The following is a 26,354-nucleotide window of genomic DNA, read 5'->3' as shown; positions in this document are numbered from 1 at the left end:
TCCGGCCAACTGATGCCCTGTATGCCCTGCGAGAGACCCATGAAGGGATTTGTGGAGAGCATCTTGGGGGCAAGGCCCTCGCCATCAAAGTCCTTCTAAGAGGCCTGTACTGGCCTACATTGAGACAAGATGCACTGAGCCTTGTGAAGAAGTGTGAGAAGTGTCAGAAATTTTCTCCCGCCGTTCACCAGCCTGCCGTGCCAATGGCTCCGATCATCAGCCCTCTCCCTTTTGCTGTCTGGGGAATGGACATCTTAGGTCCTTTTCCGCCGGCCTCCGGAGGCCGCGAGTTCGTCGTTGTCGCCATCGACTACTTTACTAAGTGGGTAGAAGCTGAACCTCTGGCCAAGATCACCGAGCAGAACGTCCAGACCTTTTTCTGGAAATCAGTGGTGTGCAGATTCGGGATACCCCGGGTCCTCATAACAGACAATGGCAAGCAGTTCGACTCAAGGAACTTCAGAAAGTTTTGTTCAGATCTGAAGATTGAGCAAAGGTTCACTTCCGTGGCACACCCTCAGACGAATGGACAGACCGAAGTGACGAACAGGACTCTACTGCAGGGGATAAAGAAAAGACTGGATGATAAGGCCGGACGCTGGGCTGACGAGCTGTACCATGTGCTCTGGGCGTATCGGACTACCCCACGCACTGCAACGGGTGAGTCGCCTTTCAATCTCTCCTTCGGAACAGAGGCTGTGATTCCGGTTGACATCGGCATTCCCTCCCCAAGAATTGTTAACTTCAATGAACAGCTCAATGGGGACGGGCTCCGTGTCAACCTCGACTTGCTTGAGGAAGGCCGTGAGGAGTCACAGATCAGAGCCGCAGCGTATAAGCAGAAGGTGTCTAGATACCATGATACGAAGATCCGACCAAGGGAGTTCCGCACAGGCGACCTAGTTTTGAGGAAAGCGGCCGTCTCCCAGCCAAGAAGGGTGGGCAAACTCTCCCCGACTTGGGAAGGGCCGTACCGAGTCAAAGAGATCATCCGTCCAGGAAGCTACCGGCTAGAGACACTTGACGAGCAGCTGCTGCCGCACGCCTGGAATTCCAGAAATCTTCGAATATACTATCAATAGTCTTTTCTTTTGCCTTTAAAGGCCTGTAAAGAATCTCTGTAATTAAATTTCAAAGAGAAATAAAGTGGAGTTGTCTCTAAACTGTGTCCCTCACTTTTGAGTCACTAGTATATGCCAGCTCCCCCATCCAAAGACTCTAAGTGTTTGCAGAATTAGCTCTCAGCCTAAGTGTTTGCAGACTTAGAAAACGACAGTGGTGCACTCCGGCGCGTCCAATTCGGTGTGGAGATCAGTTCCAACCATGGACCCGCCCTAGTGGAAAACCACCCCAAAAGAGCTGCCCGGCCTGGCCGTCCAGTGCCTAAGCCGGACAGGATATGGCGCAATCATTAGGCGCCAAAAGACTCTAAGTGTTTGCAGACTTAGCTCTCAGCCTAAGTGCTTGCAGACTTAGAGAGCGGCAGTGGTGCACTCCGGCGCGTCCACTTTGGTGTGGAGATCAGTTCCAACCATGGACCCGCCCTAGTGGAAAACCACCCCAAAAGACCTGCCCGGCCTGGCCGTCCAAAGCCTTAGCCGGACAGGATATGGCGCAATCATTAGGCGCCAAAAGACTCTAAGTATTTGCAGACTTAGCTCTCAGCCTAAGTGTTTGCAGACTTAGAGAGCGGCAGTGGTGCACTCCGGCGCATCCACTTTGGTGTGGAGATCAGTTCCAACCATGGACCCGCCCTAGTGGAAAACCATCCCAAAAGACCTGCCCGACCTGGCCGTCCAGAGCCTTAGCCGGACATAATATGGCGCAATCATTAGGCGCCAAAAGACTCTAAGTGTTTGCAGACTTAGCTCTCAGCCTAAGTGTTTGCAGACTTAGAGAGCGGCAGTGGTGCACTCCGGCGCGTCCACTTTGGTGTGGAGATCAGTTCCAACCACATAGACCCGCCCTAGTGAAAAACCACCTCAAAGGACCTGCCCGGCCTGGCCGTCCAGAGCCTTAGCCGGACAGGATATGACGCAATCACTAGACGCCAAAAGACTCTAAGTGTTTGCAGACTTAGAGGGCAGGAGTGGTTCACTCCGGCTCGTCATAATTGGCTTACAGACCAGCTCGGCCAATGACATCCGGACCACCACTCCGGCTCGACATAAAGACAAGGAAGCAGCACAGAAGTCTTAAGTACAAAAAGCGAAGCAGCCGTACAGATAGTTAGACAAAAATTGAATTTGTATTTATATTACAAAAGTGCTCTTTTTGCCGAGCTGGCTTACAAAGAATAAGCCTCATAGGCCATTACAAAAAATGCACAACCAAAAAGAAAGATAGGAGCAAGAGGGCTGCCATTCAGGCCTCCTTGTCAATCACCTCGTCAGTGACTGCCTCTGAAGTAGGGGCTGCAACCTGGCCGGCCTCGGCGGTTGGAGGGGTGACTTCCGAAGCCAGAACGACTTCCTGTTCCACCTCGACGGGTTGAGAGGAGTCCAGTTCGCCTTCTTCCTCCTCGTCCTCTTCCTCCTCTGGAGGTGCACAGTCCGTCCAGAGAAATGTCGGGGTGAGCCTTCTTCACCTGCTCAGAGCAGAGAAGGAACCCCGCCTTATAGGCTTGGAGGCCCAGGTTGAAGAACTGTGTGTCCTTCCTCTCTTCGGTTTTCTTCACGGCCTCCTGCACTGCCGCTTTTATGGCCGCCTCGATAGCCGCCTTTTCCCTCTGACCGGCTCTCTCCCTCGCAGTTAGGAGATCCTGCACGGCCTGGTTCTTGACCCTCTGCACCTCGTCCTTCAAGCTGTTGCATTCGGCCTCTTTGATCTGGACTGCTTCGCTAAGCCCGTCCTTGTCCTTTTGGAGCTGGCCCTTCTCGGACTCTATCTGTGTGAGCGTCTCAGAGAAGAGATAACGCTTCTTCGCCATATCCCTAGAGTACACCTGGAGTTGATAGAGGGCGGAGGTGATTGCCGCTTCGCAGGTCTCTGGCGCCTCTTTCTCGACGTCCCGCCGGTCGCATGGGAGGACGCCCTGGCACATCAATTCTGAGGCAACCCGGCTATCCCCCAGGCCGGTGTCCGTTTTCTGCACCACCCAGTTCGGGCGGAAGACGTTGTCGCCTCTCGCCGCCGTGGCGGCAGGGATGCCCAGGACCGGCCCGCTGTGTTGGGGCTCTGTGACCCCTGCAGATCCGGAGCTCTGTCCGGTGAAATTTGCCCGGCTCGACTTAACGAAAATCTTATGCGTCGCCCGGCTGCTTTTAAGAGGTTCGGCCAGTGCGACCATCGCCGGAGTTGACTCCGGCACCTTTCTTTTCTTGCCCTTGGGTTGGGGCTGCTCCTGCGTTGGGGACGCCTGGGAGGTCTGCCTGATTTTGTCCAGCATGGACATCTGCTTCACCATTTCTGAACCTGAAAACAGAACAGAGTTAGAACTATAAGAAAAAAAAAAGAAGAGAAAGGAACAGTTCAAAAAATAAAACCTGGCCTAAAAGAGTCTACGTACGTGCCGCGTCGCACGGCTGATTCCGAGCTCTACCAGGACGGCCTCCTCGGATAACTCCTAGCAGTTTATTTGACCGCGCGTCAGCTCTTCTTTGATCAAAGCGAAGGTCATGTGGTCGTAGCCCTTAAGGGCTGGCTTCTGACTAAGGTTCTGGGTGTCCGGCGTTCTCCATTCCAACGAGAACGGCCAGTGGGAGCCCTGCTCGGTGTCTCTAGCGTAGAAAAACCTGTTCTTCCATGTGTGAATGGAAGTAGGTATGCCAGTGATCATTTTCACTTCAGGCCGTTGGCTGATGTAGATCCAGCCGCCGTCCTTGTGCCTCTTCAGGTGCGCACACATCCTGAAGACGGGCAGGGTGGGGTTCCTACGGAGCCGAACTCCCAAAAGGTACAGGAAGCCGACCAGCGTCCTCCAAGAGTTTGGCACGACCTGTGTAACCGCCAGCCCGTAATAATTCAGCACATCGACAAAAAATGGATGCAAGGGAAGCCTGAGCCCGGCCCGTAAGGCTTCTTCGTATAGGCAGAGATCTGCACTATCGTTGCTGGCCCGGTCCCCTTCAACGGCCGCCCTCAAAATGTACCGATCAGGGATACAGTATTTGTCCCTGACGGCCTGAAGTTTGCCCGGCCCCAGATGATTCACCTCGTACAGGGCCCCGATGTTGTACAGTGGGTTGGCCTCCATCCGTGCCTCCGCTATCACCTCGACGGGCGCGCGCGGCGAGCAAGGAACTACCGCTTCAATGTCTTCTTCGTCGTCGCTGGTTTCTACCCGGTGCGGTCCGTCCCCACAGACCGGGATTGTGTCTAAGTCCACAATCACTTCCTCTCCGCTCTCCTCGTATACTACGATTATTATCTCCTCGTCCTCAACACCGGCCTCCGTAGGAGAGGCCGACCTCGTCCTCTCCGACGCCCCGGACCCCGTACTACTAGTCGAACCGGACTCCTTTGAGCCAGAGTCCGACTCGGAACTAGTGCTAGACATTAAAAGGGAAGAAAAGAAAAGCTAAAAGAAATTACCGAACTGAGGTGTTGACCGAAGATCTCCGGGCTCACTGATCCGAAGCGGGCAGAAATTTGGCTAGCCGAGCAGCAAAGGAGGAGAGCAAAATGTGAAAAGTGAAAAATGAGGAGTAAAAACTCCGGTATATATAGGCTGGGAAGAGCGGGAAAAATCCTGCCCTTTTCCCACCAGCCGGAGTGCGCCACGTCACCTACCGCATTAAATGCGCCGCTCGCATTAAATGCACCGTCCGCATTAAATGCGAGGTACAAGTTCCAAAGTGATCAGAAGACAAAAGACCTGCCCGGCCTGGCCGTCCAACGCCTAAGCCGGATAGGATATGACGCGTTCGCTAGAAGACAAAATTCTGCCCGGCAGAGCCGCCCAGAAGGCTTAGCCGGACAGGATATGGCGCAATCACTAGACGACAAAATTCTGCTCGTCCAAGCCGCCCAGAAGGCTTAGCCGGACAGGATATGACGCGTTCGCTAGAAGACAAAAGACCTGCCCGGCCTGGCCGTCCAGCGCCTAAGCCGGACAGGATATGACGCGTTCGCTAGAAGACAAAAGACCTGCCCGGCCTGGCCGTCCAGCGCCTAAGCCGGACAGGATATGACGCATTCGCTAGACGACAAAATTCTGCCCGGCCAAGCCGCCCAGAAGGCTTAGCCGGACAGGATATGGCGCAATCGCTAAACGCCAAAATACCTGGCCGCCCAGCGCCTTAGCCGGACAGGATATGGCGCAATCGCTAAACGCCAAAATACCTGCCTGGCCTTGCCGCCCAGCGCCTTAGCCGGACAGGATATGACGCGTTCGCTAGAAGACAAAAGACCTGCCCGGCCTGGCCGTCCAGCGCCTAAGCCGGACAGGATATGACGCGTTCGCTAGACGACAAAATTCTGCCCGGCCTAAGACGCCCAGAAGGCTTAGCCGGACAGGATATGGCGCAATCGCTAGACGCCAACATACCTGCCCGGCCTGGCCGTCCAGCGCCTAAGCCGGACAGGATATGGCGCAATCGCTAGACGCCAAAAGACCTGCCCGGCCTGGCCGTCAAGCGTCTCGCTGGACAGGATATGGCGCAATCGCTTGGCGCCCAGAAGATCTGCTCGGTCTGCTGCGACGCCCAGGAGATCTGCCCGGCCAGGACGCCCAGGAGGTTTGGCCGGCCAGACTTCTGGTCCAAATTTTGGCCGGACTGGGTCGCCCACAGACTCCTGTCCGGCCGTGCTCCTTCAGGCCATGCTCCAAGGCCCGACCAGGCCACCCGGAGGCCCCTGTCTGGCCGTGGTTTCTTCTGGCCCAGTTTGAGGCCGGCCTCAGCTGCCCAGAGGCCTTAAGGCCGGCCAGATGCTGTTTCAACCCTCTTTTTGCTTCCCCTAGCCGCTATCACGACTCGGAGAACCAGGGGGCAACTGATGTGGTCCAAAATCTGCAACCAATCGGCTGTTGACACGTGGCCCTCACAGGGACCACTGCAAAGCCAACACCTGTCCCTGCTAGGTGTGACACCTGGACCAATCAGGGACTTCCATCTGCCCCTCCTAGGTATGAGACCTGGTCCATACAGGGGCTATCACCTGTCCTGGACAGGTGGCTCAGAACCACTATAAATAGCCTTCACTTGTGCTAAGGTGAGGGATCTGAGACCAAAAACCCTAAGCTTTTGCTCTGACATTGCTCTGCACTCCTGCTCATACTGACTTGAGTGTCGAAGCGCCCGTTTGGAGCACCACTCCGGGTTGGTCTTCTGACCCTTTGTCTTCTTGTCTGTGCCCTTGTGCAGCGCAGGACTCCATTAGCCTTGCTCGCCAGCTGTGGCGTGCCAGATCAGCCCTTCCGGCCCTACCATAACCTGTTACCAATTTTAGACCTAACAGGGGTCTTTTACATGATCCTTGTCTCATATCCTTGATGTAGAGACCAATGGTTGTGCTCCTTCTCGTTGGTCATTTGATGGGCCTATGCAAATAAGCCATTCTCCAAAAATCATCTCCGTATGATCATCCTAGCTCTCTGATCTGTAAAGGCTGATCGGAGGGTTTGGATCATCTTATGGAGATTATTTTATGGGCAAGATCCATTTACGTTGGAGGCCAACAAAAGAACGGTTCGGATCTTCGAATAAGATGGGTCCAAGTGATTTTTTTTAAATACACTTTTTATGATGGCCATTTTCTTCGAAGATCCAGAGCATTCATGGTTGGCCCCACCAAGGGTTTGTGCTCAGAGAGAAGAGAGAGTCCTAGTTGTGAGAATAAATGTGGGAGGGGCCTACCATGTTCAAACATCTCAACAATTCACTTGATAGGCCCACCAGAGGTTCATGTTTAGGAGAGAGAGAGAGTGTGTGCTGGTTGCACCCATAGTTAGCAAAACGTGATTCGGCAAAAAAAAAAACCAGGACGGGAAAAAATCGAGTTTAATACGGTATTGGTTTTAAAAAACATAGTCAAAAAATGAAAATACAAAAAATGCGTTAAAATTTTTGTCATTTAGAAAATATGGTGGGGGTAAAATTGGAAATTGGCCCAAACAAACGTGTTTAAAACGTTTCCCTAAGAAAAAGAAGTTTTTTTAAGAAAAATGATAAATGCGCCAGTTTTCATCACTTGCGACATCCAGCTACGTGGTATCTATGACTGCAAAGGGGCTGATGTACTTCACATTTGGGACATTGTACATGGCAATCAGGTCCTTTGACTCCTTCAAAAGTGAAGTACATGTAGTCATAGATACACCGTAGTTGGGTGTCCCAAGTGATGAAAAAGGGCGCATTTATCGTTTCCCTTTTTTTATTATAAAACTTTTAAACATAGTACTAACGGCACACCAATAAAAAGCGTTTTTTTTCCGTCTAAAACGGAGTTTTGCTAACTATGGTTGAGAGAGAGAGACATATATATATATATATATATATATATATATATATATATATATATATATATATATATATATATATATGGTTGTACCGGTTGTGGCTTCATGTGGGACCCCGGGCCGAGCGCTAAGGTGGGGGCTTTAAAGTAGTAAGTGGGACCGTGGAGGCCCCACACTACACGCCGCCACTGCTGTCGTGGCCTTAGTCTCCACACGAGGAGCTCCGTGTTGCTATCGGTGTTGCAACTCTCACAATCTAAACAATAGCAAGGGACACTATCCAATTTGGGGTCGACTAACCCTTAATCGAATCGTATCGACGATTTCCCCACATGGATCAAAGATCCGATGGGGAATGAAGGAAAGAGTCTCCACTTAGGTTGAAGGGCCTAGGACCCCATATGAGACTCTGGGCTAAAGGCGGGTCAACGTCCCCACAGTGATGGGTCCGTGCCTGGTTATGAGTGGGGAAGGTGTTAGGCACTCAACTCACTCGAGGAACCTCGGTCTACAATGCCAATTTCATTAGTTTTATAAAATTTAAGTGCCAAAAGGGGTAAAATGGAAACTAACATCCCAAGTAATAAATCTAATCTATCAAGTGGACCCACCTTGATGAATCTTCCTTTGATTGGCTTCACTATCTAAGATTAAACAATCAAACACACAAACAAGCCACCTATCAAGGAGGATTGGCCAACGTGGGCTCAGCTGCCATCCGATCTATGCTAAGATAGGCACAAGAAGAGTAATGATAGGGTTTGCCTATCACTTTCCTATGAGATCCATGGTGTTCTGAGAGATTTCTTCCTTAAATCCCCTGGATTAGGGTTAGTGAGGGGAAGTTTCCGTCACCCTCTTTGCTCCTCAACCTCTCCGCTCCACTAGGATGTTCCCCCCTTCCCTATTTGTCTCCCTCAACATGAGCTGGCAGATTTATTCATTTTGTATTCAAAACTAAATTCCAAATCCAAATACAAAATATGAGCTATCCAAACGGGATCCGTTTGGATACCTCCCATTTTGTATTTGGATTTGGAATTGAGTTCTGAATACAAATTGAATAGATCCGGCAGCTCATGTAGGGGGGGACATAGAGGGAAGGGGGTACTTCCTAGTGGAGGGGAGAGGTTGAGTAGCAAAGAGGGTGAAGGAAACTGCCAGATCTGTGGATTTCCATTTTCTTATTTCCACAGCATATTTAGAAATCTGATTTTTTTTCACTGTCAACTGCTGAATTAGAAATCCAAGAATTTGATCCGATCCAAATTACAATGCAAAAAGGGCTGCAAATGTGAGAAATCCAAATCAAAATCTTCTCGGCATCCAAACGGGCCCTAGGGAATTTTGAAAAATATGGATGGAGCTTGAATCCCACTGGATGTGGGGTATTTACGTGATGTAATAAATAAAATTCTTTTATTTAAATTTCAAAATTGAAATAAAATTGTGCAAAAATATTTTTAAGAAGTAATTTAGGGGAGGAGGTGGCATTGGACGACCAACCCACCTCTCCAAATTCATTCACCACTTTTGATTTTGAAAATTAAATATAGATAAAATCTATTTAGAGAAAAACTAGGGAAGCTGAGAGAGAGAGAGAGAGAGAGAGAGAGAGAGAGAGAGAGAGAGAGAGAGAGAGAGAGAGAGAGAGAGAGAGAGAGAGAGAGAGATGAGATGAGTTTCATTTTGTTTTAAACTAAATTGATAAATCTAAGATAATATGCCCAACACATCTCCCTTGATTTGTTTCATTATATTTAGACAGTTTTTGAAAAAAGTATGCAAAAGAGATAAAACTAGTTTGAGAATTTGTAGGGAATTCGGGGGAGTTTTAAAAAGCTAAAATACACACTTTATATAATAATTTTGAATGTGCCACAACAACATTTTTTTTTTTGAAAAATTCATCCAACTCATTTCCTTGATTTGGTTCAATGGATACATTTTCAAACAATAATGCAAAAGTTATCATATTTAAGTGAGAGATTGTTGGGGATTTTGTAGAGCCCACTTAAAACAAACCATATCACATTATTAATGTGATATTGCGCTTCCAGCCGCCATTGAACTCGGGAAAAAGGGATTTGCTAAGGTCCATCACAAAAGGCTTTTCGTGTCTGTTACACATTTGACCAACCACCTCGTGAATGGAGACAAAAGCAAACAAAAGATGTTGTCTTCATTAACAAGGTTGCTGGTTTGATGTGCGATAGACCAGGCGCAAAAACTCTTTTGCGATGGACGCTAGCAATTGCCCGGGAAAAATTATGCCACAACAACATTTTTTTTTTTTTGAAAAATTCATCCAGCTCATTTCCTTGATTTGGTTCAATGGATACATTTTCAAACAATAATGCAGAAGTTATAATATTTAAGTGAGAGATTGTTGGGGATTTTGTGGAGCCCACTTCAAACAAACCATATCACATTATTAATGTCATATTATGCATCCAACTGCAATTGAACTCGGGAAAATTTGTTCGACTCAAAAATCCCAAAAGAAATCTCTCTCTCTCTCTCTCTCTCTCTCTCTCTCTCCCCCTTCACAACTTCTAGTTTTTTGGTTTGAATTGCATCAAAAGACACCAAAAAGCTTCATTTTTCTTTATGAATTTCCCTTTGCTTCTGATCTTTTAATAAGTAATAAAGAATAAGAGTTGTCCTTCCTGTTGTACCATTGAAAGGAATCCATCGATTCAACTTGCGGGGTTGTGCTTTTGAGAACGATCGCAGCTGTACATTGAATAGATCAAGCAAACAATCTATTATTTCTAGCAGTAAGGTATATCTCCTTGATTTTGTATTTATTTAGATCCTAGGATCATCTATACCTTCTAGGTTTAGGGCAAGATCGATCTTAAAATTTTTGTTCTATGCAATTTTTATGTTTTGCTCCGTGGGTGAAACCTCTCATAACACAAAATGCCTTATGCGATGGTCCCTAGCAATCCCTATTTACAATCCTTCTTGTGTTGGTGACATCTTTTTTGATTACTTTCAATTCTGGACATCTTCTCTGCGTCCAAACTAACCCTGATTATTAGGGGTGTAAACAAGCCGAGCTTGGCTAGGCTCGGCTCGGGCTCGGATCGGCCAGGCTTGCGAGCCTTACCGAGCTCGGGTTATATTAAGTTCACACCCCTCATCTTCCCTGGACAGCCCCATCTAGTGTAATTTGACTACTTTTTTTACACTATGGGGGGTGGTCCAAGTAACAAATGGGGTTCCAAAAATGAAGTGACATATTTTGCCTCCCCCTTTTACTCCCTGGACAACCCTTTTAGTGTATATATTAATATATAATATATATATTTAAATATATTAAATTCTTAAGGAGCCTTAACGAGCTGAGCTGAGCCTGGCCTAAATCGGGCTTGACTCGTTAAGCTTAACGAGCCTGGCGAGGCGGCTCAGCTCGGCTCGGCTCGTTAAGGATTCGAGCTGCGCTCGAGCTGAGCTTTTTTCGAGCCGAGCTCGAGCGAGCTTTTGAGCCTGAGCCAAAATTGACACCCTTACTGATTATAATTAAGAGACCTATAACGACACACTAGATAAGTAGATTATAATAATTAGGAGACTGATATGGGCACGAGGAGTAGATTTATAAGGGAAGTGATCTATTTACCCTATTTTCTTACTTGGGACTGCCCCATCTAGTTTATTAATAATTATTGTTTTTACTCCAGAATGGGCTGTCCCAAGAAAGGTAAAGGGGTGAATATGTAATTTCCCTAATAATAATTAGAGATTGATTTTATAAGGTGTAAGCCCTTATAGTCCCTTATTTTTCAAGAAGTACTGTACGGACCACACTATAGGTGGATCCAAAGCGTCCATGTGATGGGCCATAAAGAGAGGGCTAGGATCATCTATAGAAATGATTTTTTGAGCACAACCTATTTACTTTATGGCCCATCACATGGACACTTTCGATCAACCTATAATGTCGTCCCTACAGTACTTCTTGAATAATAAGGGACTATAAGGGCTTACACCATATAAAGGGAAATGATATCAGCAATACCATATTTTGATGAGGGCACTCTCACTTTATTAAAAGTACAGTATGGCCTGCACCATAAGATGATCCAGACCGTCCATTTGATGGGCCACATCTTAAATAGGTTGTGCCCAAAAAATCATCTCCATAGGCTGATCCTAACTCTCCGATCGGCTCATCACTTTTAATAAAGTGAGGAGTGCCCTCATCAAAATACAGTAGTGCTGATAACATATCCCCTTATAAAATCTCTTATAAAGTAAATAGTGCCGTTATTAAAGTATGATACTGCGAATATCAGACCTAATAACTGATGGAGAAAATGGTGGTGTCATTGGGCGAGAAGATCGAGGGACAATTTTGGTTCCGGAAGCCCTCAATTCTCGAAGGACTTTAAATGGCTTCTCGAAATGACCAAAAACCCACTGATGATTAAAAGTAGAATAAATAGTGCACGCGAGTAGAAAGTAAAAAGCAAGTAGGCAAATACGATTAGGTCTACGTCATCGTACGTACAAGGGTATTTCCGTCATTTTAGCTGTACCAATTTAACAGAAAAGGAAAAGTGTTTTGATCCAGAGAGTGGATTTCTTTTTCTTCTGCATTGGGTGCCACGTGCACTCGCGAGGTGGCTGACCCATGTAAAAAAGCGAAAGAATTTATCGTTTCTCTATTTTATAAGGGAGATGATTGATTTTTTCGCCCCACTGTAGGATTATGCGCCCCCCTTGGACGTGAATCGTGTGCAGACTTTAACAGGGCCGCGTAATCCTAAAGAAAAGAGAAAAGTTAGATAAGTTCGTTTTGTTTTGGGGACTGAATGGGAAATGTTTTCCAAAAGCAGGGCCTAATTGGCGACAATTATTTAACAATAATCTTGCTAAGGTGGGACTAATTGTCAAAAATCCCTAATAATAATTAGGAGACTCATATCTGCAGAGAAATATATAATATTATAATAATAATTAGGAGACTGATTGGGAAATGTTATTAGCACTACCGTATTTTGATGATCGCACTCCTCACTTTATTAAAAGTACGGTATGGCCCGCACCATAGGATGATCCAAACCGTCCATTATATGGGCTCCAGCCTAAATAGGTTGTGCCCTAAAAATTATTTCCATAAGTTTATTCTAACACTCCGACCTGAATGTTAGAGGGTTGATCCTAACAAATCGGATGATTAAGATCAACCTATGGAAATAATTTTTGGGGCACAATCTATTTAGGATGTGGCCCATCTAATGGACGGTTTGGATCATCCTATGGTGTGGGCCATACCGCATAAAGATACAGTAGTGCTGATAACATTTCTGACTGATATTGACAGACTAGAAAAGTAGATAATAATAATGAGATTGATATCAGCACCACCTATTTTGATTATGGAGTTACTTATATTGTTTTACACTTGTTTTAATAATTGCACAAACAGCTTGCCTTTTCTATTTAATAACTTTTGAGAGCTTTTTTGGAAATTGTAAAAACCTTTTGACAGCTGTTTAAAATCATAAACGACAAACCAAGATAGAGCAGTTATCAAAGCGTCATAGTGCCAATGTCACCACCAACTCTTTCAAAAAAACGTAAAACAAAAGGGAGTACTGCCATTATCAAAGCCCTCGATTTTCGATCGAAGGGTCACTTTAAAGTTCTTATCGAAATGACTAAAAGCCCATCGATACCTAAAATAGTACAGATACGGGGTACTAGATCACAGTGCGTAATAAGGGGCATTTTCGTCATTTGAGCTACACATATGCCGTACTCCTCCAAAACAGACTACTCACTTTATTAAACTGCCCGTAGCTATCAATTTAACAGAAAACAGTGTTGACAACAGAGGGAGAGAAATTGGGAGGGTTTTTCATTTCTAGGGTTTCTCACTCTGCTCTCTAGGGTTTCTCACTCTGCTCTCTAGGGTTTCATTTTCTTCTGCATTGGTAAGAATTTTAGGGTTTAACACCTGATCTCTCGATTTTCTTCTTGCCGTGTACTCTTTTAGCTGTTCTAACGATTTTCTAATGGATTTTGATGTGTTTTCGCTTCATTTCAAGCGAAAATCTGATATTCGAAACTCATTTTAGTATCATGCGATTTCTAGGAATTTGAGGGGGAAACGGGTGTTTTTTTTTTGTTTTCATTTCAATTTTTTAGGGTTTGAGTTTTGCATGTGTTCGTTTTTCAAATTTTTTGCATTCTTGAAGACAGGCTGAGGATTTTTCGGCGAGTTTTTCATTTCTAGGGTTTCATTTTCTTCATTGGTAAGAATTTTAGGTTTTAACTCCGGATCATTGGATTTTCTTCTTGTTGTGTGCTCTTTCAGCTGTGTAAGGGATTTTGATGTGTTTCAGACTGAGGATTTTTTCAGCACTTGGACAATTTTTTTAGTGAGTTTTCAATTTCTAGGGTTTCACTTTCTTCTGCATTGGTAAGAATTCTAGGTTTTAACTCCGGATCTCTCGATTTCTTCTTGCCGTGTACCCTTTTCGCTGTTCTAACGATTTTCTATTGGATTTTGGTGTGTTTTCCTCTCATTTTCAAACCGATTTCCTTGTATTTGAAGCGCATTCTAGTTTCACGCGATTTCTAGGAACTTTGAGTGGAGAACAAGAGAATGAACAGGTGTTTTTTTTTTTCCATTTTATTTTTTAGGGTTTGAGTTCTGTATCCGTACGATTTTCAATTCTTTTGCATTCTTGAAGACATGCAGAGGGTTTTTTGGAACTTCAATAGTTTTTTAGAGATATTTCGATGTGTTTCGGTTTGGCACTTTATAGCTTGGGATCTGTAAATTGTAAAATTTCTCCTTATTTTTGCCCTTTTTGGGAGAGATTTTGACTCGTTATTAGTCATTTTCGAGCTGGTGTTACGGAATATGGGAGTTCATTTTAGTTATTTACCACATTGAGGCTGCTCGTTTCAAAGTCTTGCATGGTAATTTTGTCTTTGCATTAGTTTAGGGTTTTTGTAATTTTGGTTATTTGAGGTTATCCGTGTAGTTTCTTTTAATTACTTTCTTTTTTCAGCACATATTGTCTTCTGAGTTTCCTTTATGATGTAGATTACTTGCGTTTTCTGATGATTTCGTTATCTTTTTTAGCTACGTCTATTTTAGGTTTTTATTCTATGATTTTGGTATATGGGGCTTAGATGAATGCTTTTTTTTATTAACAACTCGTCAATGTTGGTAGCTGTGATTATGAGATTTTGATAGAAATGTTAATTGTTTTTCTAGAAGGTTTTGACCAGTCTCGTGTCAGTTTAAAGCGATTTTTAGCCAATTTTGGTGCGTTTTCAACTTCTTCTTCTGTATTGATCTATTTATTCTTCATTTATTGGTTATGGTGCTCGGTTATAGTTTCACTAAACTTTCTTTTATTGAGATTTTTGCAGTGAACCTTAATTTCTCAGTTTTCTGCATTTATTAAGCTTCTCTATGTAGTTAACGATGAAGATGTTTTTACTGACAGTATCCATTTCGATGTAGTCTGTTTGCAATATAAGCATATTGATGGCGTTTTTCTTTGTTGCTTTTTTAACTGGATTTTTTTATATACTACTTTTCAGGCACTGCAATCATAAGCTTATTGATGGTGCCTTTCTTCAATTCTTTGTTGCTTGTCTGACGGGAATTTTCTATTTTGTTTTATTTATTATTTCTTACTTTTTTGCCATATTCAAAATTTTTAAATTTAGATTGTGACCTTATTCTTGAGGAGCTGACTTGCTATTCTAATTTAATTTTAAGCTACTCTGTTCTCAATATTGTCCGTTTTATAACTGGGCAACTTGTTTGGTATTCTGGCTTGGCGTTGTGAGTTGCCACATCTAGGAGTCTAGGTGTGTAGGCTAGCATTAAGGAGAAATTCTTGGGTACATTTTGAAGTTGTTTTTATGCAATTCTTAGAAGGGAGATGATATTTTCACCCCCCTCTGCAGTACGTATTCGCCCCCCTTCTAACGTGAACAGTGGCCAACTTTAACGCTTTTTGACGTCAGGGGGGCGAATGCGTACTTTGGGGCGGGGGGGGGGGGAGGGGGGATATCATCGCCCTTCTAAGAATTCTTGTTGTTGTGTCTTTTTTATCGTATAATTCATTTTGTTTTTTGTATATTCTTGAGGAGCTTATAATCTGTTCTTTCCTTGCTAATTGTGGAAAAGCATTTTGTCATGGTGATTTGTTATATTGTTCCATTTAATTATAGGAAATGATAAAGAAATTCAGAAATATGATGTCATCCCCTGGCCACCCAATATATTCCGGTCATGCCTTCCCGGTTGCTTTACTGAGCAATTGGGTGAACTTGCACCTGATTGTTCATTAAATCAACCGGGAGACATAAAAAAAACACACATGCTGGGTTTTTGGATTTTGCTTTTATTGATTTTGTTCTGTTTATTTCCAATGATTTAGGAGATGGATGCATTAGAACCAGCTGACACGGAGGCAGTAGAGGCTTTACCACCGCCACCTCCAGTTATTCCACCGAATGTTATTCCAATGAAAGTTACAAACACAAAGCCAAAACGAGTGCCAATGGCGAGGCCAAGTCTTGGGCGCAAAGGGAATGCGTTACCACTGCTAACCAACCATTTTAGGGTTACTCCTACAAAGGGTGACAGTTATTTTTTTCACTACAATGTATGTTTCTGTTTCTTCTGCTTCCTTCTATTCCAGGTGTTTGCTTACTGAGAAATGAGCTACTTGCACATTTTTCTGTTTTTTATTCTTTTACCTGTTTCATGTTGTTATCAGGTTTCCTTGTTTTATGAAGATGGCAAGCCAATAGATGGGAAGGGTATTGGCAGAAGAGTAATTGATAAAGTTCACCAGACATACGATACTGAGCTCGACAGAAAGGATTTTGCTTATGACGGTGAGAAGAGCTTGTTTACTATAGGTGCCCTTCCCCAAAACAACTTTGAATTCACTGTTGTGCTGGATGATATTTCTTCCAACAGGTACATATGTTTGTGTTGTTTTATGTTTGCTACCGGTATATTTCATGGTTTCCTTTGGTTGGCTTGTTTTTACTTTTTGGTTTTTCTATGCCCAGGGTTTCCACCAATGGTAGCCCTGGGGGGAATGACAGTCCTGGTGAAGTAGATAGGAAGAGGCTAAGGCGTCCATATCAGTCGAAGACCTTTAAAGTTGAGATAAGTTTTGCTGCCAAAATCCCAATGCAGTCCATTGCAAATGCTTTACGAGGGAATGATACAGAGAACTCTCAAGAAGCACTAAGAGTGCTTGATATTATATTGAGGCAGCATGCTGCGAAACAGTAAGTAGCTTCGGTTTTGGATTGTTGGTGAGCTCGACTTTTTAGAAGTGTACTGACTTTGCTTGTTTCGCCAGGGGATGTCTCCTTGTGCGGCAATCATTTTTCAACAATGATCCTCGGAACTTCACTGATTTAGGAGGTGGTGTCTTTGGTTGCCGTGGATTTCATTCTAGTTTTCGCACCACTCAAGGGGGCTTGTCTCTAAATATTGGTATACTCATGTAACTGTGAAACATGCTATGTCCTATATACACATGCACGTGCTTTTATTTGTGGGATCACTTGTATGTGTTCAGCTTTATAATTTTTATAGCCTCCTACCATTGAGTGCAGATGTGTCTACTACAATGATAGTAAAACCTGGACCAGTTGTGGATTTTTTATTGGCTCACCAAAATGTGAGGCATCCTGATGATATTGATTGGTCCAAGGTGATTACTTTTCATGCTTAAGTTTGTATCTTGTGCTTCTAAGGATCTTCTTTTGCATGTTTTCAAGCTGTTGGTTGCTTGGATCTGTTTACAGGCAAAGCGAACACTAAAAAACCTTAGGGTGAAGACCAAACCCTCAAATACGGAATTCAAAATTGTGGGATTGAGTGAGTTGCCTTGCAATCAGCAACTGTAAGCTTTCACAACTGTCTTTCTCATTTTTGTCTGTCTGGTATTACTGTAAGCTTTGTAATCAATCAGTTGGTTGCCATATAGAGCGTCCAAAATTTTGACAGAACCAACAAATTTTTATCTATTTTCTATATTCTTATCTTTCGACTCTCGCTTACTTTGGCATGTTTACTGTTGTAGATTTACCCTGAAGCAGAGGAACGGAAAGGATGGAAATGGCGATGGTGAGGTCCAAACTGTTGAGGTGACAGTCTATGAGTATTTTGTTAATTACCGCCACATAGAATTAAGTTATTCTGCAACTATGCCATGCATCAATGTTGGGAAACCAAAGCGCCCGACTTATTTCCCAGTGGAGGTTAGGAGTTTTATTTTTTTTATTTTTTTATTTTTTATATATGAATCATGGTTTTAAAATTCGGACCGAAATTTCGGATTTCGATTGAGACCGAAACCAAAATTTGGCAAAATCCGAAATTTCAAAATTTCAGTCTGAAATTTCGAGAAATTGAATTGTTTTTTAAAAATAGAAATATTCCGAAATTTTGGCTGAAATTACCTAAATTTCCGCATAAATTTCATAAATAATTAAATAATATTTTTTTACTATTACTGAACTTTGGCTGAAATTTCGGTTTCGGTCAACACCAAAATTTAATCTGAACCGAAATTTAAAACCATGATATGAATCAGCTGCCTTGCTTCCTTGTGATGCCAATACTGATCAAGCTTTCTCTGCTGCATTTCCTAGCTTTGTGCTCTAGTTTCTTTGCAACGATATACAAAGTCTTTATCCACTCTTCAGAGATCATCTCTTGTGGAGAAATCTAGACAAAAGCCTCAAGAAAGAATGAAGGTTTTGACAGATGTAGGGGTTTGATCTGATTTTGTTTTTGTTACAAGTCTTATATTCTTCTGCTTCGCCACAGTTAACACATAGGGTTATTTCAATGCACTTTCCTGTTCTGGTCTTTACAGTGGGTTTGTTGCAGGCATTAAAAAGTAACAACTATGATGCTGACCCTATGTTTCTTGCCTGTGGGGTTTCAATTAATACTCACTTTACTCAAGTAGAAGCCCGTGTTCTATCAGCACCGAAGGTTTTTAATTTATTTGGTTTTTTAACATCTTGGCTCTTTTGATTTTTTTTTTCCTCTACTAACTTACAATCTTTGCTATGATACATTAATTTTGTATTTAATTGCTTTTGTTTATCTATATTATACCAGTTGAAAGTGGGTAATGGAGAAGACTTCTTTCCACGAAATGGGCGCTGGAATTTCAACAACAAGGTAATCTTATTGCTACTTTCACTGTAGTACACTTGTTTTTACCACCCTGATACCTCACCCTTGTTGATCCCGACTTTAGGTACCTTTTTTGTTACTACCCTCGGTAGTTGTTATGCATACACAGTTTCAAAATTCTCCTACGTCATCGTCAACTAGCTTTAGTCTACTCCCTTTTACCTTACCGTTTGCTTTTCTAAGTCCATGTTTTGCCTGACAAAGTCCATCAAAACTCATTTGACTCCTGAGTTATTGAGACGTCAAACAAGTACTCAACCACTTCAATCGAGTACTCAAGGCCCCTTCTCTCTTCTCCCTCCCTTTGCATGGAAAATCTAGTTGCCTATCCCTCTCCTTTTTGTTTTCAAGAGTGACTTCCATTTCCATTTGATTGAGATATTATGATAAAAAATTGCTCATTTTTTTTTGTTTCCATATAAGTTTATGGTACCAGATGCTGCTCATTCTTTATTTTTAGTTCTTAACATGAGATGGTTCAGTCTATTTGAAGGGAGTCATCCCCATCCTTGGAGATTTACCCACTTAATTGATGACATCCTAATTAGAGTGGCGGGCTTTCCTACTTCCTTCCAGCACGTTAGGAGAGCTACTAATAGTGATGCTGGCAGATTAGCTAGGAGGGGAGTGGTCAGAGATATATTGGATATTTTTTATTTCCTCCCTCCTAGAGGGTCCACTTTGTCCATTGTTTCACCACTTCTTTTCTCTGTATCTTTTGTGTTGACCATCTCTGTTGCGTTCCATCCTCTTTTTCTAATAATAAAATCTTTCATTAAAAAATGTAATGTTGCATTTACATTGCTTACGTATAAACAAACCAGAAAATCGATAATTAATTAGACCCAAGTGACACACACACACATATATACATATATGCTAACATGTGTGCAAAATAGTGGGCCCTGCTCCATCAAAATATGAGGTTTAGTTAAACCGTGGGGCTGACCCTAATGCATAGGTTTGGGTAGAGATGGTGGGCCCCATGCATGCTAGGCATGATTATAAATTGTTGGCCCCCACCCCATCATAGCAGCACATGTAAAGTCGTGGGCCACACCATATGCTGAGGTCTCACCTGTTAGGTTTCAGGGCCCACGATTTTACATGTAGTGTGGTCCATCATTGCAAGAAACTAAGAAAATCGTGGGACCAACAATTTCATTGTTACTAGTCAGTAAATAATAATCAGTATATTGTTAAATCAAATGCCGAAAAGGGAAAAGACCTGAAATTCCCAAGGATTGTGTGGTTCCATAAAAATAAAAAAGAAAAAAAGAAGAAGAAGAAATCCCCAGGATTGTGTTTGTTGACTGATTGAACTGTTCCCTGTCACCACCTGGAGTCTCATATAGTTCAATAATTGTGTTCGTTTAGTTGGAATGGTGACATTTATGTATCCAACCAAATGTATTGCTTTGGGGTTTGAAGGCATGTAAGCATACCTGGTACACCTGTTTTTGACAATTCACTCTTTTGTAGAAACTAGTGGAACCAATTAAGATAGAGCGCTGGGCTGTTGTAAACTTCTCTGCCCGCTGTGACATTCAAAAACTTTGTCGAGACATCATCAGATGTGGAGAACAGAAAGGAGTTGTAAGTTCTTTCATTGTTCGGTGCCCGCTTATTATGAAGCGCCATATCAGAATTTTCTTTCATGCTCACTTTTTACTGGTGGCTCTGCAGTTCATCGATCAGCCTTTTGATGTCTTTGAAGAGAACTCTCAGTGGAGGCGTGCGCCACCTGCTGTCAGAGTGGAGAAAATGTTTGAACAAATGCAGTCAAAGCTTCCTGGAGCCCCTCAGTTTCTTCTCTGCATTCTTTCCGAGAGAAAGAATTCTGATATTTATGGTTGGGTTATGTCTGATGTCCTTGTGTCAAGTAATATTATATTTTCATTCTTGTATTTTCTAATTGAGTTTATTTCATCTTTTAGGTCCATGGAAGCGAAAAAATCTTTCGGAATTTGGAGTCGTAACTCAATGCATAGCACCAACAGCAAGAATCAATGACCAATATCTGACAAATGTCCTTTTAAAGATAAATGCCAAAGTAAGTTATTGTGAAAATACTGATACACAATTGTTTCCTGTGATTCTTTTTTTTTTGTTTTTTTTTTTTCGGTTTTTTGTGACATTATATGCTCAGCTCTATTATCATTTTATCTTTCTTCTCTTTTCTCTTCACTACAGCTTGGTGGTATGAATTCTTTACTAGCTGTTGAGCAATCACCTTCTATTCCACTAATTTCAAAGATCCCTACCATTATCCTGGGGATGGATGTTTCTCATGGCTCCCCTGGTCAGTCTGATGTGCCATCCATTGCTGCGGTAACATACTACACTTTTTATATCCTATGGTTGTCAACAATAAATGCCTTTGGTTTGCTTTTGTAATTATGTTATCTTTCTTTCATACTATAACACATTATTATACACACTATGATGCCAAGTTATTTGTTGCTTCTGATATTCAGTTCTGTGTTGGTGCATCTCTTTTCTGTTGAAATTCTTAGGTAGTCAGCTCCAGGCAGTGGCCCTTAATTTCCCGCTATAGGGCATCGGTGCGAACACAATCACCAAAAATGGAAATGATGGATTCTCTTTTTAAGCCAGTATCAGATGAGGAGGATAAAGGCATAATCCGGTGGGTTATTATATTATAATTATGCTAACCAGGGACTCAATTATTTTTGTTGTTGGTATCAATTTTGGGATGTTATCTAGTGTTATCTCGTTTTTTTTTCTCTCATTTTTTTCTCATACGCTACTGTGGCACATGCATGTGGATCAGACCATTCATCTGGTCAGCTCCACTATGGATTGGTCATGGCTGATGGCCTTTAAAATTAAAGTGGTTGGCTGATCCTAATCATCCGGTTCGAGTACTTTACCCATTGAATGTGGACCTATCTGCAATTATGCATTTCTAAAATACAGTTTGTACTTCTCGAAGATTCTCTGATCAGGTGGATGTGATTATCGAATTGGTGCGTTTTGTCGGCTATGGCCCACCCATAATGGTGCTCACTGGACAACAACATACATGTGTGGCACTTCTACCAGATCAGAGGCACCAATACCTACAATAAAAATATGTCTAACATCGGCACTTCCATATAACTTTTCCTTGATTTATTCAAAGGGATGAGGAAACTTGGGCAGGATACGAAGTTGGTTACTCTTGGACTTTGAATCAGTGGAAATGATAGATCCACTGCACAATGACGGGGATACAATCCAGTGTGTTATGCAGTTCCCATCTGAACTTTGTGGATTCTAGGGTTTATACTTACTGCCACTAGAAGCATGTGTACCATTTAATTGCGTACTTCAGTACCAAAATGGTCTTACTCACTCCAATTGGAAGAACAAACATTGTCTTCTCTTTGAATTCAGTGCTTTCTCGTGATGGCTTTTAGTTTTGATGCTTAGTTTTCAGGCATGTTAATGACCTTGGAATTGCAGGGAGCTTTTATTGGACTTCTACACAAGTTCAGGGAAAAGGAAGCCCGATCAAATTATTATTTTTCGGTATGTTTTACTTTTTTATTTGAAAATGCTAGGTCATGTCCAAGACACTTATATTTGGGATTTGTCTATGCCATCTGATCTTGATGTGGGGTAACCCTGTTCAAAAATTTCCGTGTTATGTATTTGTTATTCTAATAATGATGTGGGTTGGGCTCTTGGACCATCTTCCTTGTTATGTATTTGTTATTCTAATAATCAAGTGGGCTGGGCTCTTGGACTATCTTATCTTTACTGTTTGTTGGTGGAGCCTCGAAAAATATCAGATAATGATTGTAGTAGTACAATGAAGTATTAAACTATGAACATTATTGCTTATGTGATATCTAATTGGGGATCTGAAGTTGCCAAACCTTGGAACCCCATTGTACATCCTTGTTTTGGTATCTCTAAACCTGTTACGTATCTCAACAGACCTTAATTATCTCGCATAGGTTCAATTACACATTAAAGCTATTTATTGAAATTTTCTCATGCAGTGGATTGATCTTCTTTGATAAATTGATTTGAATTGGTTAGTTTGCATATGCACATATGGGTTTGTCTTAAAAACATTTCTATTCTTTCTTTATTTGCTGGATTATATATGGAAGCAGAACATTAGAACATTATATTTACGATAGAGAGTAGATGTTAGCATTCCCAATATTTTGTAGCTGTACCCTGATAGCAACCCACCCAATCATTGCCTCTATCAGTTTTTTCTCCAGGTTTTTTTTTTGACTAATTTTTTTCTCCTGGGTCATTCGTGAAAATCCGGAGGCAGCGGAATTTTTTGATTATTTAAAATAATGCATACATACATACATACGGTACGGACATATAATTTTGTAAAACAGCAACATAGGGTAATCAGGTACAAAATGGAGTGTGGATATCAGATCCTGATTAATAAAATTGAGACAAAGAAATAGAATATTTCTTAGATGTTATTCAATATCCAGATTGATTCATTTCCCGAGTAGTTTTCCAAATGGGTATTCTTTTAAAGAATGGTCTGTGTGTCTTGCGGAAGTTGTATAAAATCGTATGCAGGATTCAGATTCTAGTTCTAGAAAAAAAAACCCTAACTGTATGAAAACTGCAGTCTGACACCCTAGTCTTAGGAATTTGTGGTGGGATATTGTTATTATTATTGTTGATTATGTATGGGTCCAAGGAATGTGTGGTGGGATATTGTTATTATTATTGTTGATTATGTATGGGTACAAGATACGTACTTGAGAAACAACCAATTCAGATTACGGTAAAAAAATATTCTTAAAAAAATATATGATCTTATTATTCAAAAAATAAAATAAAATATATCATCTTAGCTAGGCTGAGGATATTATCTAGTTTCATGAGCTTGTATTGGTGAACTACTCGTCTTTTGCATCTGTATGGTCCTGGTAAAATTTAAATTTAATTTACTTTCACAAAACAATGTCTCAGGTGCTATGTTTTGTATCTTATGATTCTGCCTTTCTGCTTCTTTTTTCTAGTTATTTGGTATGGCTGTCCACTTACAAAGCATTGTGTTTTAGGGACGGAGTCAGCGAATCCCAATTTACCCAAGTGTTAAACATCGAGCTGGATCAAATCATTGAGGTTCTCTTACTGGCAAATTTTTTTAATGATTAAAGAAACTGATTCTAAAATTGATCAGTACACATAAGCTTTTCATTTTAATCATTTTTTTTTAATTTTTTTGCAGGCCTGCAAATTCCTTGATCAGAAGTGGAATCCTAAGTTCACGGTTATTGTTGCCCAAAAAAATCATCACACCAAATTTTTCCAGCCCGGATCTCCTGACAATGTTCCACCTGGTTAGTTTGTTCATGAACTTCTCAAGAAAAGAGAAATGGGAAAACCCACTTGACCAACTTGGTTGTAGTAACTTGGCAATTCCACTTATCGTTGGAGATTTGTGGATGCGATTGAGGACTTGCTTGATAGGGCTTACGGTCATTCCATATCTTTTCAGCATGTGACACTGCCAATAATGAGGGGGATGAGTTGGCCGTCTCTGTGGTGGCTAGGATAGAGTTTGTGGCCTTTGAATTTCTCTCCCCTTGATTTTTTTGTTTTTATTTTTCGGTTTTTTTTCTCGTGTTTTCTTTTTGCCCAGGTTGTTTTGACTGTCTCAGTCGGTGAGCTGTACTCTTTGCCATTCCAAAAAAAAAACACCTTGATTGTAGTATATGTTTACCTGAAAATGGATATGTCCAATTTGGGAAGGAAAGGATCTGGTCCAGGGATACACTTTAGCTTTATGAGTATACAGCATTTTAATGATACATCTAAGTACCATGGCAATTCACATTTCAGACAACATGTGCCTTTTCCTGCAAATTGCCCTATTTTGATGTTCTATTTAAGTTTGTTTCTTTATGTGTGCAGGTACAGTTATTGACACCAAAGTGTGCCATCCAAGAAACAATGATTTTTATATGTGTGCACATGCAGGAATGATTGTAAGTTTTGGCATATACCACATCCTTTTTTCTTAAAATGGTGCATCAACCAGATCATATATTTGTGTTAAATTGTAGTTTACTTTTTTCCTATAATTGCTCTGTATGGCATACAATGTTATTTCATTTGCATTGAGTCACAATTATTTTATGATCTTCGCATGAGAATGCCTCGGGGTATTCCATTTTCAATGTGTTGGCAAGTGACAAAATTTCGAATTTCCTTCCCATATGATACCCTTCATGTGTCTCGGTATAAGGTTTTTCTGCTTCTTGTGCATCGACTTTTACTTGTTCTTTTATCATTCTGTTTCTGGAGTCACCCGTATTGGTGTTGAATGCTAATATAGGCAATTTTTAGAGTAGTTTTGTGCATGCTAGTGAATTTTAATGCCACTTTAGAATATGAAATGGAGAAATTACATAGTTATTTAACTTTCTGACTGCACTACTCTCAACAGGGGACTACTCGGCCAACCCACTATCATGTTCTGCATGATGAGATTGGATTCTCTGCAGATGATCTTCAGGAACTCGTGCACTCTCTTTCCTACGTGTAAGCAGTTCACCCATGTTTATTCCATGCTGTAGTGATTAAAGTCTTTAGCATATGTAAAGGTAAGCTCAAAATTGAACTGCCCATTTAATTTCTCTGCATTGTCCAGGTACCAAAGGAGTACTACTGCCATCTCAGTTGGTACGTAATGCTAGTTTCGTTATAGTTTTCTTGAAAATTGTCTGTAATTTGCTATTGACATGGGCCTTAGTGTTGCTCACGTTTTTCTTATTTCCCAAAGTTGGGTTGTTCTATATCTTTGTGTAAAGGACAACCCATCCCTAGTTGCACCAATATCTTGGGCGATTTTTATGGTAAAAGCGGAACCCGAATGCCCAAAAATCAACCCTAGCTGCACCCCTAATTTTAGTGTTTCTTGTACCGCCATTGGTGTTGATACCAAATCTGATGAGTTTGTTCATGCTTGCAGTTGCCCCAATATGTTATGCCCATTTGGCAGCGGCACAGATATCTCAGTTTATTAAGTTTGAGGAAATGTCGGAAACTTCCTCAGGCCACGGGGGTGTAACAGCTGCTGGGCCGATTCCGGTACAGGCACTGCCCGAACTGCATAAGAACGTGAGCAGCTCAATGTTCTTTTGCTAAAAGGTAGGATATCCATGTGAGAGGGTTTTTTTTTGCTCGGGGGAGTTTGATCGTTGGCAATGGAAGTAAACTAGTGTACATACTCCATTGAGCCAACATTCTGGTATGGATGGTGTACGACATAGTACTGTCTTTTTATCAGTGTTTTGAATGGTTTAGTTACTTGAAATATCAGCTTAGATGTCTTTGATCAAGTGAAAGTGAAGCTGGTAATCAAAACAGCATTAACTTTACATCTGATTGAGATTTGAAACAAATGGTTAGAAAAATGACTGCTTAGATTAGTGCTGGTTACTTAGAATGACTTGTTAAATTCCTTCATTAGGCCAACATGAAGGAGTTAAACTTATTAAATGAGTTTGATTGTTGGGCAATGGAAGTAAACTAGTGTATATATTCCATTGAGCCAGCATTCTGGTATGGATGGTGGACAACATAGTACTATCTTTTTCAGTGTTTTGAATGGTTTAGTTACTTGAAATATCAGTTTGTTTTTTTATCAAGTAAAAGTGAAGCTGGTAATCAAAACAGCGTTAACTCTACATCTGATTGAGATTTGAAACAAATGCTTAGAAAAATGACTGC

The 26,354-nt window shown here is 41.9% G+C and overlaps 1 protein-coding gene across 1 annotated transcript; it reads left to right on the top strand.

Moving 5' to 3' along the window:
* Nucleotides 1-13,214: 13,214 nt before the first annotated feature.
* On the top strand, nt 13,215-26,038 carry LOC143888351 (protein argonaute 4A-like). The gene is made up of 23 exons (XM_077392741.1): nt 13,215-13,347; nt 15,823-16,050; nt 16,165-16,370; nt 16,466-16,690; nt 16,765-16,901; nt 17,024-17,121; nt 17,216-17,313; nt 17,494-17,671; nt 18,065-18,181; nt 18,306-18,413; nt 18,543-18,605; nt 20,103-20,216; nt 20,307-20,472; nt 20,558-20,673; nt 20,814-20,951; nt 21,137-21,267; nt 22,089-22,154; nt 23,678-23,741; nt 23,848-23,959; nt 24,534-24,607; nt 25,069-25,163; nt 25,273-25,304; nt 25,594-26,038. The coding sequence occupies exons 2-23, from the start codon at nt 15,826-15,828 to the stop codon at nt 25,767-25,769; spliced, it is 2,739 nt and encodes a 912-aa protein (XP_077248856.1). The 5' UTR covers nt 13,215-13,347; nt 15,823-15,825; the 3' UTR covers nt 25,770-26,038.
* The last annotated feature ends 316 nt before the right edge of the window (nt 26,039-26,354 follow it).

This window comes from Tasmannia lanceolata, unplaced genomic scaffold (genome assembly GCF_043159265.1).
Source record: "Tasmannia lanceolata isolate RefF3 unplaced genomic scaffold, GAP_Taslan_0.1 ptg000012l, whole genome shotgun sequence".
Taxonomy (NCBI): Eukaryota; Viridiplantae; Streptophyta; class Magnoliopsida; order Canellales; family Winteraceae; genus Tasmannia; species Tasmannia lanceolata.
The sequence above is the reverse complement of the archived record's forward strand: the minus strand, read 5'-3'. Positions and strand labels throughout refer to the sequence as shown.

Coding starts and splice junctions, on each gene's coding strand:
- LOC143888351 (XM_077392741.1), top strand. CDS start 15,826: ATGGATGCATTAGAACCAGCTGACACGGAGGCAGTAGAGGCTTTACCA. Junction 17,122..17,215: donor ATGATATTGATTGGTCCAAG/GTGATTACTTTT, acceptor ATCTGTTTACAG/GCAAAGCGAACACTAAAAAA. Junction 20,473..20,557: donor AAAGAATTCTGATATTTATG/GTTGGGTTATGT, acceptor TTCATCTTTTAG/GTCCATGGAAGCGAAAAAAT.